Source organism: Convolutriloba macropyga, chromosome 6, assembly GCF_964194025.1.
Source record: "Convolutriloba macropyga chromosome 6, txConMacr16.3, whole genome shotgun sequence".
NCBI classification, from domain to species: Eukaryota; Metazoa; Xenacoelomorpha; order Acoela; family Convolutidae; genus Convolutriloba; species Convolutriloba macropyga.
Genome location: NC_134473.1, coordinates 20,933,292 through 20,952,025, shown reverse-complemented (window position 1 = coordinate 20,952,025; position 18,734 = coordinate 20,933,292). Strand labels below are relative to the sequence as shown.

The 18,734-nt window shown below is 36.6% G+C and overlaps 1 protein-coding gene across 13 annotated transcripts in view; it reads left to right on the top strand.

The window, feature by feature from the left end:
* Nucleotides 1–18,734, top strand: part of LOC142341563 (protein phosphatase 3 catalytic subunit alpha-like) — a 126,702-nt gene that overhangs the window by 6,745 nt on the left and 101,223 nt on the right. For all 13 annotated transcript variants that reach the window (XM_075392601.1, XM_075392600.1, XM_075392599.1 and 10 more), the window contains exons 2-5: nt 117–317; nt 834–958; nt 1,221–1,332; nt 17,697–17,842. In XM_075392601.1, coding sequence (XP_075248716.1) covers nt 117–317; nt 834–958; nt 1,221–1,332; nt 17,697–17,842 — 584 coding nt within the window. The remainder of the gene's footprint in view (nt 1–116; nt 318–833; nt 959–1,220; nt 1,333–17,696; nt 17,843–18,734) is intronic.

Here is an 18,734-nt window from a genome sequence, read left to right as displayed (position 1 = left end):
ATGTACTAATAAAATGAACGTTTGCACTTCGGTTTCGAACAGTGATATGTTTGTTCTCTTTTATTCCGTTGATTTAATCTGTTTTTAACATTATTCAATGTTGGATTGTGTTGCAGGCGTTCCCTATCCTCCCCTCAAGCGGCTAGATATGAAAGATGTTTTCGACGAGAAGGACAAGCCGCGACCTGATGTGCTGAAACCGCACTTTATAGCGGAGGGCAGGGTGACGGAAGAAGTAGCCTTAAGAATCATCAATGAAGGTGCTGCACTCCTCAGAGCTGAAAAGACCATGATCGAGATAGAGGCACCTGTCACAGGTAAAAATTCAGTCACGCCTCTTCCGTTCTGTCGGGTAAGGGAGTTCAAGCTGTTATGCTTAATTGCTCTCAAACGAAGTTTGGTGCAATTATATTAGTCTTGTCAGTCTTTTTTGGAGACTTATGGTGTGAAGTGCGGTTCTTAGAGCAATTCGCGCGACGTTAGTCGGTTATGGTTATCATCATCATCAGAAGCGTACTATTAGCACCTCATCCATGAAGTCTTTCACAAGTGCGCTGCTCTTTCACTGACGGTTGTCATGAAACAGTTTTCATGAAAAACTGAAAAACTAAGGTTGGTTCTTAAAGTTTGAACCCCCCCCCCCCCCCCCCCCCACTTAACCCTCTCCCACAATCCTCCACTCAATTTAGGTAAAGCTAACCTCCGCAAGCCGCGCAGCTAGCTACTGACTAAGCTAACAGCTCCCCAGTTGTTTCAGAGCAATTCGCCCGACGTTAGTCAGTTTTATGTTTCTGTACCTATTCAGGAGTCAATCATTTTTTTTATTGTTTCAGTATGTGGAGATATCCACGGCCAGTTCTATGACCTAATGAAGCTTTTTGATGTCGGAGGACCTCCGGAGAAAACCAAGTACCTTTTTCTAGGCGATTACGTTGATCGCGGCTACTTTAGTATAGAAGTGAGTATTTAATGTCTATACAAACTATGTTTCAGCCCATTTCCATGCTGCTGTAAGTAATTTGCAGAAGCAATATTCTTTAAAGGTTATTCTATCAAACGTCATATCTCATCATACTTAACGTATTAAGCTCTATAGTCACTATCAGTGGTAAAAACTACTCTAAATCTTAAGAATGCAATATAAGGTTTAATGGGTAATATTACAACGGAAATGATGACTTGTCTTCAGCTTTTCTAAATTGTATTCTTGTTTGTTTCAGTGTGTTTTATACCTGTGGTCTCTCAAAATTTTGTACCCTACAACTCTCTTTTTACTCAGAGGCAATCACGAATGTCGTCACTTAACAGAGTATTTCACCTTCAAACAAGAATGTTAGTTGTTTCCTTTACTACTCTTATGCCTTATTCACTAACAAGGAAGGGTGGAGTCGAAACTTGGGTACTTCCCCAAATTGATATGTTTCAAACATCCCAGCTTAAAAGAAGGGGGTTATTGTTATCTAGCTAAAATGTCACATTGATTAGGTATGCATTTTTTCAACTACCCGCAAACTAGCGTCACTGAATTAGCATTATGATTTCGTTTTTTCCGCAATCGTGTCGTACGAGCGGCTAGATGATAACTGTTCATCTAAGGCACAGATTTTTTCCTAAAATGCTGCTGCGTGGAAACCTAATTTTAATTCTGTATATCCTGTTTGCCATGGGAATAGTTTAGTATGTAGCAGGTGTATGCAAATTAGTCCATTTACATCCGTTTGTTGTCTGAGCCGTCAGTTAATTAGTAATGACAAAAATGGGATGGTTGTGACTGAAAATAGGGAAGAATTATCTTATATTTTTGGTGTCTTGTTCTTTCGGCTGTCCGTATCTATTATAAAGAGGATGTGTTTTTATGTAGTGCTTTGTCTTAATTTTTTTATTTTGTTTTTCGTTTCAGATGGTTAAAAATTTCCACCGAGCGTATGGGTTATGCTCTCTTTGTTGGTGGTTGTTGTAACAAAGACGAGCTGATTGTTTAAGAGATTCACATAGCTGAGAAGAGAGAGAGAGAGAGAGGGTAGATAAAACGCTTTGTCAAGTTGTTTGGCTTGTTTTAATGAGCTGAAGCTAACAAAACGCTTAATGCTCTTAGGGAACTGAAAAACTTGAGCTGAGCTACGATGAATAGAAATAAAAGGATGAAACACCAACCTAGGAAAATGGTGAAAAGAAGGTTTTGGAAATTGGAAAATTTTTTAGTTACTATCATTTTCACGGCTGCTTGTGTTAACTACCGTTCCGTTCCGTTCAATCGTGTACTTGGGTATGCATTGCTAGTACCCATTAGAGGGATGGAAGAGGGAGCCATAAAGAGAGAATAGTTAAAAAAGAGGACTATTATTAGAGGAATGAGGGAGAAAACAACAAAATTGACGACCAGACCACTACCTTTACTACTATTACCACAACTACTCCTACTATAGTTAGGTGTGCTGCGGCGACTGGGAGGGAGGGGGATTTGTTTGTTTGTTTATTTGTGTTCCCATTCCCAGTTTATCATTTGTTCGTTGTTTATTTCTTCACTTGTTGTTTTCACGTTATTTATTCCCCACCATTAGGAAAGAAGAGTGGAAAAGGCTGAGAAGAATTGACGAAGACAAGAAAGGAGAAAGAAAAAAAGAGGTTGTAGCGATAGTTTGATGTTGATCAATAATTTTAGTGACGTCAGAGTGGGGAATAGTGGAAGTAGTATTATGATTATGAGAGAAAGGAGAGAGCTAGCTAGAGAAAAATATTGAGGGGCGAGGAAACCAACCATACAAGTTAGTTTTGAAAGAATGTAGAGCGGCAATGAGAGAAAGAGCGAAAGCAGAATACTGGAGCTAAGAATAGCTGCTGTTTCTAGTGGTATTGGTGGTAGTTGTACTATGCATGGTATGCGGCATATAGATACATAGATAGAGAGATAGGTAGTTGGTGGGTAGGTAGCTGCTTACCTAAGAGGCTGCTCTAAAAGAGGCACCTATACAAACGACAACATTCCCATACATGTTGTTTTCTTTTCAACTGACTATACTCTTAATTCCCTGTTTAGATGCATCGCTATCAGCAAATATGTAATACCTGTGATATATATGTATGTGTTAGTATGTGTGTGCTTTGCCACACAATGTGCATTGCAAACGGAGCTTTTTCTCACTCGCTCTTATTTGTGGTGAACAGTGACTGTTTTGTGTATTTATAGGTCTTTTACTGTTTTTCTTTCTTCAATTCCTTCATAATGCCTTGCCTTTGGTAGCTAGCTAGCTCAATAGCGAAGCGAACAGAGGCAAGCTGAACTGTACGACAGTACTATCTCATAAACTGCATTGGAGAGCAGTAGGAGCAAGCTCCTAGTAAAAACTGCGAAGTACGATGCATGCATGCTGCTATGTTGTGCCACCATACCTTGCTATAATATAGCTCGGGAAAATTCCTGTGATGTGGTTGTAGTAGTAGTAGTTGTATTAGTTGTAAGAGAGAGAAGTATAAAAAGGTATTGAGATTGAGTTATAGGATACGCACTCTAGTAAAGCTAGCTGCTGCAGCAGAACCAGCCAAGCACCATTACCTTGCCTTCCAAAACATACCATTGCATGCTCTGTTCCCAATCTGAAAAAATTGTAAGTCACGCTTAAAATACTGTCTGTGCTATGAGCTCTTTCTGCCTATCAAACTGATATTACATATTGAGTTAAATGGGTGCAGTTAACGGTTAGAGATGCAAACAGAAAACGAATCAGGTTCCCAACTCGAATTTAGCGAATTGAAGCCAATGACGAGTGCAACAAAATGACGATGTGAGCCAAAGACTTCTTTCAGTTTTTGTCAGTGCAAATTGTGATTCTAGACAGAACTACAAAAGAGCATTATTACTGATAACTGTGTTATTGTGAATACTCTGATTCATATTTGTGAGGGTGCAAAACAATTTATACTGCTTATTTTTTTTCGGTTAAGTTTAATGTCGGCTTGCTTTTATTTGGGACAATGGGTAGCTAGCGAGTTGCTGCTGCCACTGAAAGAAAGAAGAGCTTTGTGTAGAGTAGCAGCAGCAAATAATGAAGGGGAGCAAGTAAACAAGCTTGCACACTGTAAGTAGTAGAGTAGTCTTAGGTAGCTTAGCTGGTAAAAGGATACTTTTGTTTATCGGGATAAAATGATGCTTTGAGAAAATAAAATTAATGGAATATTTAAATGTTTCCAACTGTATGAAAAAAAATTGGAAAACAACACAATACAAGACAGTATAAATCTAGTTTCATCCGCCCCCTCTCTTTACTTCACAAAATTGAGGCAACAGAATTTAATTAATGCATCATGTATATGTCAAGGTAGGAAAAAACAAACATGTACATTGTTTGAAATGAAGTAGAATGCATTGTTCAAAAACTTGTGTTCGAATTTTTCACAGCCTGACGCCGCCAATGACCCCCCTTTCCTCCCGTCCCTTTTCTTCACCTCCTCCCCATAGCCTTTGTGTTTTTCCTGGGGCAAATTAGATTTATGGAATTGGTTTATTTGGGAATGAATCAAAATTGCGGAGATGAAAACGTAGTTTAGATGAAAACAGTTTGAGATTTCCGCTCTTTAACTCTTGTAAATGGCGTATGCCAATTTTGATGGATTAGCTAGCTAGCTTAGCTGTTGTTAAGTAGGATTGCAAAAATAGAACGCAGCGATTAAATGGAGTTGAAACGCACGGCTACGAGTGGGTGAATAAATGCGCAATGCGCTTATAAAATCAAACACCTTGAATGATCAAAGCAGGGAAAGAAAAGTCGAAAGCGATTAAAAAGGTGTTCAACTAAAAAGGCCGCCGAGGTATACTAAATGTCAATCTGTCACACTATTGCGAGCATTGCAATCGTTTGCAAAATCTGACATTAAATTGAAAGTTGCTCTTAATGTTGGAATCCGGATCAGTCACAAAAGCATGCTTGCCTTCGCTCGCGACTTCTAAGTCGCCTTTGTTAAAACTACACTCCCAATCATGATGCGGTGCTTGGAAAGTCCCAGCTATGCATGGTTTGATAGGGCCGATGGAAAAATTGTCATTACTGAGATAGAGTTTGGTTCGGTTCTGCATTAGTGAAGTGTGTAAATGCGTACCATTGTTCGCTTTCTAAAATAGGTCAAAAAGATTATTTGGCAAAGCTGAAGGTGCGTTGGTCCAATGTTTTTTCCATAGTGGTAGAGGTTGTGGTTGTTTTAAGCGTGCTGTGTTATTTTACAACCGGCCACTATTGTCATAATTGCGCCTGGAAAGGAGGCATTGTTGGAAAAGAATTGCCGTCTTTGGTTGCTGTAGCTAGTTAAATCGCCGCAGTGCTTGCAATTCGATTGGCCAGACTAATCATTGCTGGCTGTTGGCTAAATACTAACTAGCCAGCAGCACAGCTCCGGTGCAAAGGTTGAGGAAAAGTGTAGGGATTGAAGAGAGAAGGAGAGGCAGAGAGAAAACGAGTGTCTATGAGTGAAGGATTTATGATAGCTGAAAGGATTTGTTGTAAGCCGCTCTTGTGTTATTTATTGAGACCTTTGGCATGGTCACAGAACAAAGGCAAGAAGCCCCTTTAGCTTTCCCCTTCCCTTTCTTTTCCTATTTTCTTTCTCTCCTTTAGTTCTATCCCTCGCTGTGATTGTTAAGTGTGTAGTGCGCGTGTTCCTGTATCAATGCCCCCTTTGCACTGTACCGTGGCAGTATAATGCCACCTCGTCTCATGTCCCCTGGCACTCGAAATCCCCCCGCCTGACAAATTTTCAATTCCCCCTTCCAACCAACGCCTACTTCCCAACCTTCATACCTGCCTACACTTCACTGTACTGTGCTAAGCCTGGCTTGGCTGATTCTCTTGAATATTCTTCCTTTTTGCATCTGCAGTATTCGTACGCTGTTGTCACTCCTACGTTTGCTATAATCAAATGCCAGACGCTAACTGAGCCAGCCACGCGTCATAGGAGCCAGAGGACACGCATAAACATGGTCCTCTGGATTTTTACCCATGCCTTTTCGGTTCTCTTAATGATTGAAGATCGTGACATTTGACTCGCGGCTGTTGACCGTAAGTGTCAGAGCAAAGACAATTTGTGTACATTTTTTGTTCTCGAATGTATTTCACTCATTCCTCAAAAGCTCAATGAAAATCATCAGAGAATTCTTTTAGTTCGATTTGGAAATAGGTCAAATTGAATGGGCCAACTGTTTTTGTCCCCCCAAAGTATGTTTCTATTCAAGGCGAAATTTTACCGATTTGAAAAATATTATTTTACAGTTTGAGGGACTTTTAACACTAGCTAGAGTCCTGATCGTGTTGGTGCTTTAGATTCTAAGTCAATTTCTAATTTCTCTATAAGTCCATTTCTAGTTCATTCCTCGCGGCAACCGTATTCAATGCTTGACCTAAATAGTGCACTCTCATTTGTTAAGCAATAGAGCCCTATTTGTAGGTAGAGCCCCGCTAAAAGTCTAATGAGAGCTTTTTTATAGCCGATGGTTTGCAGGTAACGTCTTGTTGAACTAGCTAGGACTGTAATGTTTCTGCAATGTGTCTATCTGATGGATAGGAAAACAGAATAAGGCGGTGTACAAGGAAGCCATGAAGTTTGATTTCAGTATCAAACTTTACTCAAGTCTTTTGCTGAATTAAGTGGAAGAATAATATTGAAGTTCGGTTCTATAACACTCTTGATCATGAATACTTAGGGGCCATCACACTCGTGGAAATCCTGAAACAAGACGACCAACAGCATTTTTAATTGCTCTCAAACGAATTTTGGAGCAATTATAATAGTGCTGCAGTCTTTTTAATGCTATTTAATAGCCGCCTTCATCTTCTCTGCCGGCTATTATAGCGCTCCTATTTTTTTTACTTCGTCGAACTTTTCGCTTTACCCATTTTGCCGCTTTTTCGACATCTTGCGTGAAATCTTTTTGACTTCTCTAGGTTAGTTTCACTCTTCTGTCATTCTGCTCAAAGTCCTTTTAATCAGCAGCTGCTCCGCAAAGCAATTCAAAATGAAGAGTCAGTATAAAAAAATTAGTCAGAAATAGAAACGGGATAAACCCATAAAGCCCATTATTAGATGCCCGGTACTTGAACTTTGTTCTCATAAGTTTTAGCTACTATCCATAATGCTTATTGGTATTGATACTAGACCCTGTAGCCTCTCACTGAGAGACAAGAGTATGTTCAATTACGAAATGACATCAAAATTAATCGCACTTAGAAATATTTTTATTCAAAAATCAATTTTTGTTGATATTTTCTTTTCTTTCAATCCCAATAGAGTTATGGGAATCAACGGCGGCTATTTTCCGGCAATCTGCCGTGTATGTTTTTGTTTTAACCTTTAACTTTTCGCTAGCAAAACGGGTAAACCGGTAACGCCCGGCGGTTGTTACGTTCTCTTAGAGCCTTTCTGCTTAGTAGACTAAGTATTCGATTCGACGATTATTTGGTCGGTTAAATTTTCCAAAAGTGCATTTTCGTACAGTCCATGAAATAGGTGATGTACTACAAGTGGTTACTTTTTCTCTGATTATTGAACGATCTTCTTCCAGACGAAATCAAATTTAAATGTATGATGAGATTAATTGCTCTCGAATTTTTCTAAGAAAAGGATGTATCTTGCTGATCTCAAAATTAATGGGACTAAAAGTTAAATTAAATTACCAATTCTTCCTGAAAAGTAAAATTGTAAAAAATTTTTTCTTCGAGCAAGGAGGCTGATTTCGACCTTCTACTTATGCAGATAATTAATAAATGGTATCGCCTTCATTAGCTTCAAATAAATAAAATTCAGATAGGCTTAAATATAAATTAAGAAGTTTTAAATAACTTTAACAAATTTAGGAAGCAATGACAAAGTAAACAAACATCAAGAAATGCTAGCAGATCAGAATAAAAATTTACGAGATCAGTACGGTCAAAGACATGAAGATCAATTGCCAGGCTTTGGTACTGCCGCGGAAAAAACTCTAAACTCAGAAAACTCGTACTCATTAATAAGAGCGAGAAATGGCATAATAGATTAAGAAAAAGTTACGAGAACAAAAACTTTCTGAAAAAATTACGCGAATCCATTAAACGTTGCTCATCAGCTGCTAAACGTTATATTCATGCAAACTTAATGTGAAATTAAGTTTCACCAAAAAGATCCAAATTAAGCGTTGTGACATTTTGAAAACAAGCGTTGTCAAAATAAGCGTTCATGATTAGTCATCAGAATTCTTAGCTCCCTACTTCAAACTCCAACCAATTAAAGTTTTAAATATTTAGATAAATTTTTTGAAGCAGCGATTAAAATAAAAATGCGGGGCACAATTTAATCAAATTGAATTTTATTTAAAACTTGTGATTATTTTTATTTTGAAATCGCTATTGTTAATTTTTTTTAACAATATCAAGCCTGTATTGTATTTTTCTTGTTGCCTTTAAGGAGACGAATTAGAAATTTAACAATTATAAGATTTTGTAAGAAATTGCAAAGTTGTGCGATTTGGGAAAGTGTGATTAAGAAAATTGAAGCCGTAGTAACCAAAATGTGTCCAGAAATTATCCGAATTTGATGTGTTTTTTTCCAACTCTATCACCTTGGGTTTTAACAGTCCATCGTGTTTCAAAATTACAAAATTGGGATGTAAAAAATTTTCTAAGCGAGCGAATTTTAAAAGCAGTTTTTTCAGTTTTCTCTAAAATTTTTGAAGTTTTTTCACTGAAGTTTTTGAAATAGACTTTGACAATAATGTTCAAGCTGTTTCGAAAAATTGAAGTTTTCTGTCAATAGTAAGCAGTCTTTAGCTCATTTGAAGGTTTTTCATTTTGTTTGCATTTTTGGCTGGCTTAGCGATTTTAGTGGAGCTTCAAAGAACCCGCCGTTAGCTTCTCAACGGCTATTATATGGGCGCTCTCCTTTTTAGAATGCAAGAATTGGATTGTACCGGTGCTCTGTCTTTTAAGATACTTCCACACCTTTTTCATAACTTAGATCTTCAAAACGGGATTAACAGGTAAGGCCGAGTGGTAATAAATTTACCCATTAAAGCAGGCGTGAAGCCGGCTTTGGTACTCCTTTAAGTGCTTAGAGTGGTGCAGCAACTAGGAAAGCTTAAATTGAAGGTTGAAAATTAATTTTTAGGTAGTTTTTGAGACCGAAATGGTGCAATTTTCAACGTTTTTTTGTCATTTTTTCGAGTTTCCATTTCGCATTGAGGTTTGTCAAAGTTGATGAAGGTTTTTTGAAGCTTTAGTTACTTGCTTTGGCGATTTTTTGAGCTATGTAATTTCGTAATGACGCAAAAACAACCTAAAAATGATACTGGTTTTTGTAATTTTTTCCCAAAGTTTTAAAATTTAAATTTTCGAACCTCAGGAGCCATAAAATTGCCTCGAAGATTTTAAAGTAAGTTGTTTTATAATTTCTAATGGCAATAGAAAATTTTTGAAATTTTTAATGTCACGACTTTCAGCAACTTTTTGAAAAGAAACTTTTCAATAAATTGTTTTCAATATTTTAATATCACGTTTATTAGATATTTTTTATTTAAAATTTGCGAAGTTTCCTCGAAAATGCTTTTTGTTAAAAGTTTTCTGTCACTCTGGTCAGGTAAGCTCCTTTGGGCTAGGCTAGCGTTTTACTGCGTGGTTGCTGTGGGCAATGGAATGGTATTGAATTTTTTAATATCACGAATTTTTGCAGTTTACCGATAAAGTTCGACATTTTTTCAATGTTTCTATTTTTTGTTATTTTTAAAGACTAGCAATCTTTTTTAGCCAATGCAACTTTTTAAGGCTTGAAATTGATTTAGTGGATAGCCTGAGTAGAGATTGAAATGGTTTTGAAAAAATTAATATCCAAAATTTTGGCAACATGTCATTGAAATTTCCAACTGTTTTCAAGTTTTCTGTAATTTGTCATTTTTTTAAGTTTATCAATCCTTGCGGGGTAATGAAGCTTTTTCGAGGTACTGCAGATAGGCTATTGTACAGATTCAATAGAGGAAGAGGTTTTGAAGTTTTTAATCATGCGAAATTAATAAAAATTTTCCAATTTTCATATCTATCATTTACTTGATTTTTTGCTTTCTGTATTGGCCAATAAAGCTCTTTCAAGGCTTGTGCTAGGGTTATTGGGTATATTTATTTGGATAAAATTTGGTCTTTAGGTTAAAAGCCTCAACACTGTTCTCAATAATTGGGTTTTTTTAGTTTCATTTCTTTTTCTCAATTTGTGATTTTTTTTGGCTGGCTTTATACACCTGATCTGGAGGTCATGTTTTGCACCTCTGTTTTTTTTGAAACTCCTGTCATAATTCTTGAGTTTATTTACCTCTGTTGGCAAATAAATCTTCAAGGCTTCTGCGCGAGTTAGTATATTGAATTGTATCGTATTTGGCCTTCAGGGTAAAAAAAGCTTCAAGAGTTTTAACAAACATTATTTGTTCAGTTTGATTATCTTAGTTTCTCATCTGCTATTTTGTGTTTTTGGTTAGGATTGTTGAATTGATGTTCTGGTCAGTTATATTAATTCTTAGTTTTTTCATTCAATTCCTTGGATTGTATTTCTGGATTTATCCTACGTTATTATTTCGCGTTGTTTAATTAATTTTGATCACGTTTTTCGAGTGGATTTTAAAGTCTTGATTTGAGCAATGTAGCGAATACAGTCAAAGTCAAAAGAGCGAAATAAAAAAACGGGATAAACATATAAAGCCCGGTCATTAATTCATAGAGCTTTAATTTATGAAAGTTATTAGAGTAATTGCTAGCTGACATTAGTATTAAGCTTAATAGCTTTCAGTTTAGAAGCTGACTTAAGTATAGTTTTAGAATGTAACTTAAACTGCAATCTAAATCAGAACACTTTTTGACACTGAAAAAAAACAAAAAAGATTCGGTCTTTTTTGCTGTTTCAATCACGGTGTGCGTCAACGGAGGCTATTTTCCAGCAATTTGCCGGCTATGTTTAAGGTCTGCATAGTTTTAGTCCTGCAATTTAATGTCCTCAATTGCTTGAGGAAATGAGCATCGTACCATTTTGTGTTTGTTTTGTATCAACTTTTGATACACATTGAATTTTATTTCTAATTAGCTTTTGGCTAATATTTCAATTGTTATTTCCATTGTTACTGTTTTTTAATAGCCGCACAGCGATAGCTGAGGCTATTATTGGCCTTCTCTTGGTTTTTTTTTTATTTCGTCGTCATGATTTTTGTTACGACCATATGACGTCACAGCCACTTTTTGTTCATTCGTTCATGCAATTTCAACTGAATTGCATGTGTGACGTCATTTTTCGCTCTTAGTGGAGCGAGTTTTTTTGTTCATGCGCGTGATTAAATTTTTGGTCACACTTGACTTACCTCACTCTCAAAAATGACTTCCTCAATTTGAAATTGACTTTTATTTACTTTAATTCAAAAAGATAAGGTCAAATGGGTGTGTGTCACTCTAAATGAAGGTTATTTCGGATCAGCTAATAGAGGCAGCAATAACTTATACCGATTTTTAATCAAAATATAACAGATCAGCCTTCAATGAAGAAAAAAACGAATTTTTTTGGTCTGTCTTTTTTACTGTTTTTTTTTAAACTGCCGATCTACGAATCAATTGCGGCTATTTTCTGGCAATCTGCCAGCTATGTTTTAATCTTTTAGTAAATGAACAACTCGAAGAGCCGAGTACGACTCTTCGAGTTGTTTCCAAAATGCTTTCGGTTTTTTAAGATCTGCTGGCACATGTTTAATTGCTCTCGAACGAAATTCCGAAGCAATTATTCATTGTTAACTGATGTCGCTCGTTTTTATGCATAGTTTTTGCTTGACCGTTTTGATTTTTCGAATAATTTTTGTGCCATTATCTTTTTGTGTTTTGGATCTCTAATTTTCTCTCGCATTCAATATAGTAGCTGAACTCAATTGGCGGCAGTTCACTACTAAAAGTTAGTGAAAAGCGCCGAAATATTTCTTTTTACTTTACTTTTTAAACTTTAAATTTAAGTGTTCATATAGGTATATAATAAACTCTTATGCCGTAATAAACTCTAAAGCCCTCCTTTGTTGTGCCTTTAGTTACTCTCTCCCCTCCCAATGAAGAAGGCTGCAATAGATTCGCGCTCTCAATAGTCGTTTGAGAGCAATTTCCGTTATTTTCATTATTGAATTAAAACGAGTTATTTTGGTTACACTGAAATAGGAAATGGAACGAAAAAGATAGTATTTTTTCGTGTTGACATTTTCAAGTAGTGAGAAAATGGTTGTTGAACAAAAATTCATTTTTCCTATTTTGAGTTTTTAAATTTTAAAATGTTTTTTAACTCCAGTCCAGTCATTTCGAGGCCTAATTTTCTGTTAAGTCAATAATTTTCTATTGATTTTTCTTTCAGGAGTTGGCCTATGTTTTTTAATTCGTGTTTTATTTATTATTTTAGTTCATTTTTTAAATTAATTTTTTAAATTTTACCTTCCCGTTTGATTTATGACTTTCGTCACTCACTGTTTCAGCTGAATGGAATTTAGAATTAATTAATCAAATGTACGCCAATACTGTCAAGGTCAAAGAGCGAAGTAAAAAAACACAGCATGACCAATTGAAGCAGCCGATGACAACGCTATCAGTCACCTTAAAAGAAGAACATCCGATTAACAAATGAATTACGAAACGTCCACGAAAGTTGACAAAACAGAACAAGCTTATTTTGTCAAAGAAAAATAGTGTTATCAAAGTTTTTATTGTCACCAGCGTCAGCCTTAAAAGACCTTCACTCAATGACTAATACGCAAACATTAACTAGACAGCAAACACCCACCTCGTAGAAAACCACTGCAAACAAAATAACAGGACAACAAACAGTTGGCGAAAAAATTCTACGGTTGTCATTGATAATAATAAGCATCAGAGCCAATGAAACCCGCGCCTTCAAGTTGAAATCTTCAACTTCTATTGCACTAGCTATCATTGAAAAGCATGTATGAATTTTAATGAAAACAATTGGGGGACCACGAAACAAATGCAGGCGATGTTCAAAATGGTTTTTTGTCGGAATATAAGTGGCGTTAAAGCCACTTAAATTATTAGCCTTGAGTTAGTTAGACGCCTTTCAGTAGACTCTATTATGCTTAATAGGAGAGAATTTGAGACCTGTCATTTTTGAGACCAAACGGAGATCAAGTTTTTTTGAGTGGAAGCCGTGTCAAAGTCGTGAAAACTGTCAGATAAGAATGAAAACCATTTATGAAGATTGGGATTTGATTTAAGAGCGAAGAGATCTTCAATAGCCGCCGTCGGCCTCTCAAGCAGCTATTATTTCGGCGATCTCCTTTTTATTCGCTTTACTTTTGATCACGTTTTTTTTTGTTTTACACGGTTTTCACGTTTGACTTCTGACTTACTTCACTCACTGTTTCAACTGAATGGATTTTAAATTTCTTCATTCCTTAAATTTCGCAATATAGTGAATACGGTCAAAGTCAAAAGAGCAAAATCGAAAACCGATAAAGCCAGGTCATTATTTCATTGAGAATTCTATTATCAAAGTTCATTAGAGTGTTTGCTACTTGATGTCGGTATTAAGCTTATTAGCTTTCAGTTTAGAAGCTGACTTTAGTATAGTTTTAGAATCCAACTGAAACTGCACGCCAAATTAGAATACTTTTTGAAACTGAAAATTGGTCAATTTTTCTTTTCTTTTTCTGTTTCAATCCCGATGTGCATCAAGCCCGTCAACGGCGGCTTTTCTCCTGCAATCTGCCGGCTATTTTTCATTTTCAGACTAAATGACAGAACAACAAGAAAAAATACAAGAACTGGCAAAATCAAGAACAATATTTTTTGTAAACAATTAGTTAAAACGTGCAGTTTTGCATTGAAAAGCCAGATAAACTCAAATATGTCTATTAAGGGGCTATCACGAGCAAACGAGACTTTCTAGACATTATTAAATTAAATGATAACAAAACCAAGAAATTTGAAGAGAAATCCTAGAAACTGACGTTTTTCTAAAGTGGTGTCAAAATAGTGAAAACTGTTAGATACGCCAGAAATCCATTAAATTGATCATCATGAGACTCTTGTGAGAGCCGCTTAGAGCTGTCATAATGAGACTAAGTGATCGAACAAAAAAGAACTACAAAAGAACTTTGAACATGCGTCACTAGAGCCATTGAGACCTATCAAAGATGAGAGTAAACGACAACACAAAAAAATAGTCCAATTTCAAAATCAATAATTTCCTGAAGACGAATAGCGTCGAATTCTTAGCCATTCGCTCATTTGCTGTTTAAACAAGTGCGAATATGCTTTATTAGTTAACGCATATCACATTTCAAAAGTATTCGTACAGAAGTTGAATGGAAAACAAGTCAAATTCCCGCACGAGAAAAAAATGGCTCAAAATCCGAAAATCTATTTTCTCGACGTTTTCTCACTTCACTTTCGCAATCCTTTGAAATCGCACGCCATTTAAAACTACTAGCTTTACGCTTCTTTTACTAATCCAGCGTGGATAAAGTCACTGCTCCATTTCGTTTTCTCAATGACAAGAGAAGGTTAAAAAAAGACAGCACACCAATGCAATTCAAAGTCTTTGAATTGTAAAAAACGGGGATATAGAACCTGCTCTGACATTTAATGTTCAGAGATTTAGTGAATCAAATTGTCAAAGATTCTAAAATGATACTGTTGACAGGTATTAGTATTAGGCTTATTGTCCTTGAATTTAGAGGCTAAATTCGTACTGTTTGTCATTTCTAATAAAACTGCGGATCAAATTAGGACCCTTTTGAAAAAGGTAAATTTTTAAATTTTCTTGGACTACGGCAATCCCAACGTCGGTGAGTGTGGTCAACGGTAACTATTTGCGGCAATCGACCGGCTATGTTAAAATTTTCATCTAACTGAGAATTTAATTTAACAAGAACATTGTCACAGTTTGGAGAAGCAGCTTTGCTATAAGAAAATCAAGTCTCACTTGCTTGGTGCGGTTCGATTTTCGATTGTAATTGGACAGTATTACTAAAAATGAGCGTAGTCTAGTGATGATTCTTCGAACAAATTTCAGCATATGATCAAATGATATGATACAATGTTTGCGTTCTATTTGATATTGATTGGTTTTAAATTAGATTGAAGACTATAGAGTAGCTGCCGAGAATATTTGATGGCCATTGTTTGAATGCCTCTGAAAATGTTGATCAATTATTTTGTTGACAAAGGATTATCAGCATCGTGAACATTTGATCTTGTTTTACCCCTGAGCGTCGTGTGCTGGGGTTGAGATGTACTGCCAGACAATTAAGCCTCAAGCTAATCCGAACCAAAAGTTCAAAGCAAAAGATTGGCGTTTGATCGGAAATTTGAACTGGTACAGGGAACAGAGGAAAAAAGGGATTTAATACACGGAAAGGTGAATTGGTCAATTTCATGGGCTAGTCAGTGGTTGCGTGCGTTTAAGAGCACTTGAATGGCCCTACCTCTCTATTTGCACTCTTAAATGTTTTCCTTCCACTTAACTGCGGGCGAGCGAGAGTGAGAGGGATGGCTTAGTTGGAGTAAATTGGAAGATTGAATTTCAAAATGGGTAGAGAGAGAGAGAGAGAGAGCGAGCAAGCACATGCACTAGATGGAAAGGCAGCTTGTGTTCCTGTTTTGTTGCTTGTATTAGGTATTTGTCCGTGTATATGTGAGCTGGGGTTTGTCGCGCTGTTTGAAAAGCCCCCGGAGACTGAATGCAAATAGGACTAAGCTTGCTAAGTCTCTTCATCTGGCCAGCTAAATATATTTCTCTCAAAGTGATGATTAAAATAGTCGTAAAGACACATGTATGCTAAGGTTGTGAACTACTTAGGAGACGGGAAGTAAAGCAATATAAATTACGCCAGTTTATGGGGCTAAGATTGCTGGGTAAAATTTGAAACACTAATGAACAAAAGATTGTTTAACAACGAGACTTTTGTTCTGAGCGTTCTCGGAATGAATTAAAGCTTTCACTTTAAATCAAAATAGAGACGCAAAATGTGATATTAATGTTAACTAAAGAAAATTTTTTACTGGAGGTTGCAACCGGATCACGGGCAATATCAAATCAGCTTTGATAATCAAATTGCAAAGTCATTCTTGACTAGTTTAAGCGTAATGCACTGAATTGGGTGTCACTTAGACAGGACAAGTTTGACACAGTTAAACCGAAGGCAAATGTTCTTTATAATCCCTCCTATCAGAGTTCTTAAGCTTTTCATTTTTTAAAATCGAATTTTGCTCACCAACTTTCTTATTTAACCCGAAGTATTGTCTTTTATGTAGTTCCTTTTAAACAAATGTTTTAATTGCTCTCACGCAAAGATTGTAGCAATTATAATGGTCCTGTGGTTTTTTATGCAATTTTTGCTTGACTAACTATGCATCTGGCCCATTTGACTTTCTTTTCGTGGGCATTAAGTTCTAAGAGTCTTACGCCTAACCAGTCTCCAAAACTGACACCAAAACTGTTTTGGAGACAATTTCATGGTGCGAAGAGCGGTTCGTGATCTTGAAAGTCTGACCCACCTCTTCAGTACCCCCCCCCCCCCCCCCCAAACACAGACACGCACCCTCGGTCGACCCTCGGTCACCTGGCAGTTTGGACCCACCTCTTGTCTACCTAGAAAATTGAGTGAAATTAAGTGCGAGGAATTTTGTGCCTATTTCTACCGTTTTGATGCTTTCGCAATAGTTTTAAATCCTTAATTTTGAGAGCTATACTATGGCTTTTGCTGCTACGGGGAGAACGTGGTTGTAAAACAGGGCATTGAAACAAATGCAATAATTTTTTTTCTGTTTTGTTGGTCTTTTAATTGTTGAGAGTGTTTCTGCCGGGTATTCGGTGGGTAATTTCTCTAGCAGAATCCATATTGAAACATTTTCTTAGGACAATTTTGGGTTTGCATAGCATTTCAAATTTTGTAGGGGTTTATTAAAACTATTACTTTGTTAAATTCTTTCATTTCTGTCCGTTCTCTGTTTTCACTGTGCGTCACTTTTCTTTTTCTAAATCGATTGCTGGGTCGTTTATGGAACGAACGATAATTGTATTGCATTGTTTTATTTGTATCACAAGTTGGGATGAATTTATTAGAATTTGCTCAGATTTGGCTTTTCTCCTGTTCTTCCGCGTGTTATTCTGAGATTTTGGTCCATAGCAGTCCCCTCCTGCCCCCTGTCTCTGGGGAAAGATGGCTTCATTAGAGAGCTTTTCTTTCGACGTCAGCAGGGGCGACATTTGTTGAAAGATGAATATTTGTAACTTGTATGGCCATAGTAATTAGAAATGTAGCATTATAACAAATAGCTATGCTAAGAGTGCCAATTAGCTACGTTTATTGTTTACGAGGTTCTATTTGCGACGGGAGTTAGGAGACACTAATCCGTTAACTTCTTCGTTTCAGCTTAAAATGAAAAGCTGCAGTGTCCGTTGGCTTAGAGTTTTGTTACTTTTGTCTCATTTTAATGAAAAGTAGATGCTGCAATCAGCTAACTCGTAATTAGTACGGTAGCTAAAGATGTGATTGAATCAGAGGACAAAATGGATTTTCTGCTGGGTCTTATTTCAAAGATAAATATCATAGTTTGTGCAAATTTTTGCGCAAGGGGTAAATTCTTAACGAAGTCATTGATTACAAAGTTAAAATCGACAAGGTTTTAAACAGGAAAAGCTAAATAAGTAATGTTGTGTTGTAGGTAAGATCAAGTTTACGGAGGCAGTGTACGACGCGTGTATGGAGGCGTTTGACTGTCTGCCTCTCTCGGCACTGATGAATGGCCAGTTCCTCTGTGTCCACGGAGGTCTCTCCCCCGAGATACATACACTCGACGATATCAGAAAGGTAACCACCTCCACATCCATAACTTTCGAAATTTAAAACCTACTTTCACGGCATCCCAATCTATAACGCAATCATGTCTACTATGGCACCTCTATAGGATAATCAATCCTTACCTCCTAAACCAGCATCCTAGACAAACAGTTGTAAAGAAATCGAGATCTTACAAATTAAAATTTTGCAGTTTGCTATCGTTGGAAGGCGATTGGATTTAAATCTAACAATGGTGGTGGTTGTTGTCTCTGGAGTACGATAATTAATAGAAATTGGTAACTTGAAATTTTCAAACTGACCATTATCTGTACGGGATCACACTCTACTGGTGTTTAATGAACGGCAGTTTTGAAGTATCCCAATAAGAAGATAAGTTTCCTTTCGACTTTCATTTGTATACTGACAGTTGATCATAACTTCATACATTTCCTTATGCTGTTGTTTGAAATGGTTCCAAAATAGGAACAAAAATTTCTAATCCCATTTGCTATCGGCTCTTTTGTTCCGGCGTAAATTGGCTGAATGATTAAATTTAGAGATGACGATAGCCTGCATGGAATGTTTTCCAACTTAATCTACCTTGAACCTTTGAAGAACTTTTCAAAGGGACAACACTCTACTGGTATGTGTATCAAATACTGGTTTTAAACTGTCCCAAAATCAAAACAGACGTTTCCTTTCAATTGTCTCTTCAGGCGCTTGATCAAAAGCTCTGACAACTTTTCACCGAACTGCACCTATTTTGAAAGTTGCAAAACTTTCTGAATTAGAGTTTGTTTTGATGAGTTTGGAAACGTGATCCCAATATTGTCTAGCAGTATTGCTTATGAAGTTTCCAAAATCAGATCAAATTTATTCTATCTACTGATTAACTGTAGAAGGATAAATACTTGAAACAAAA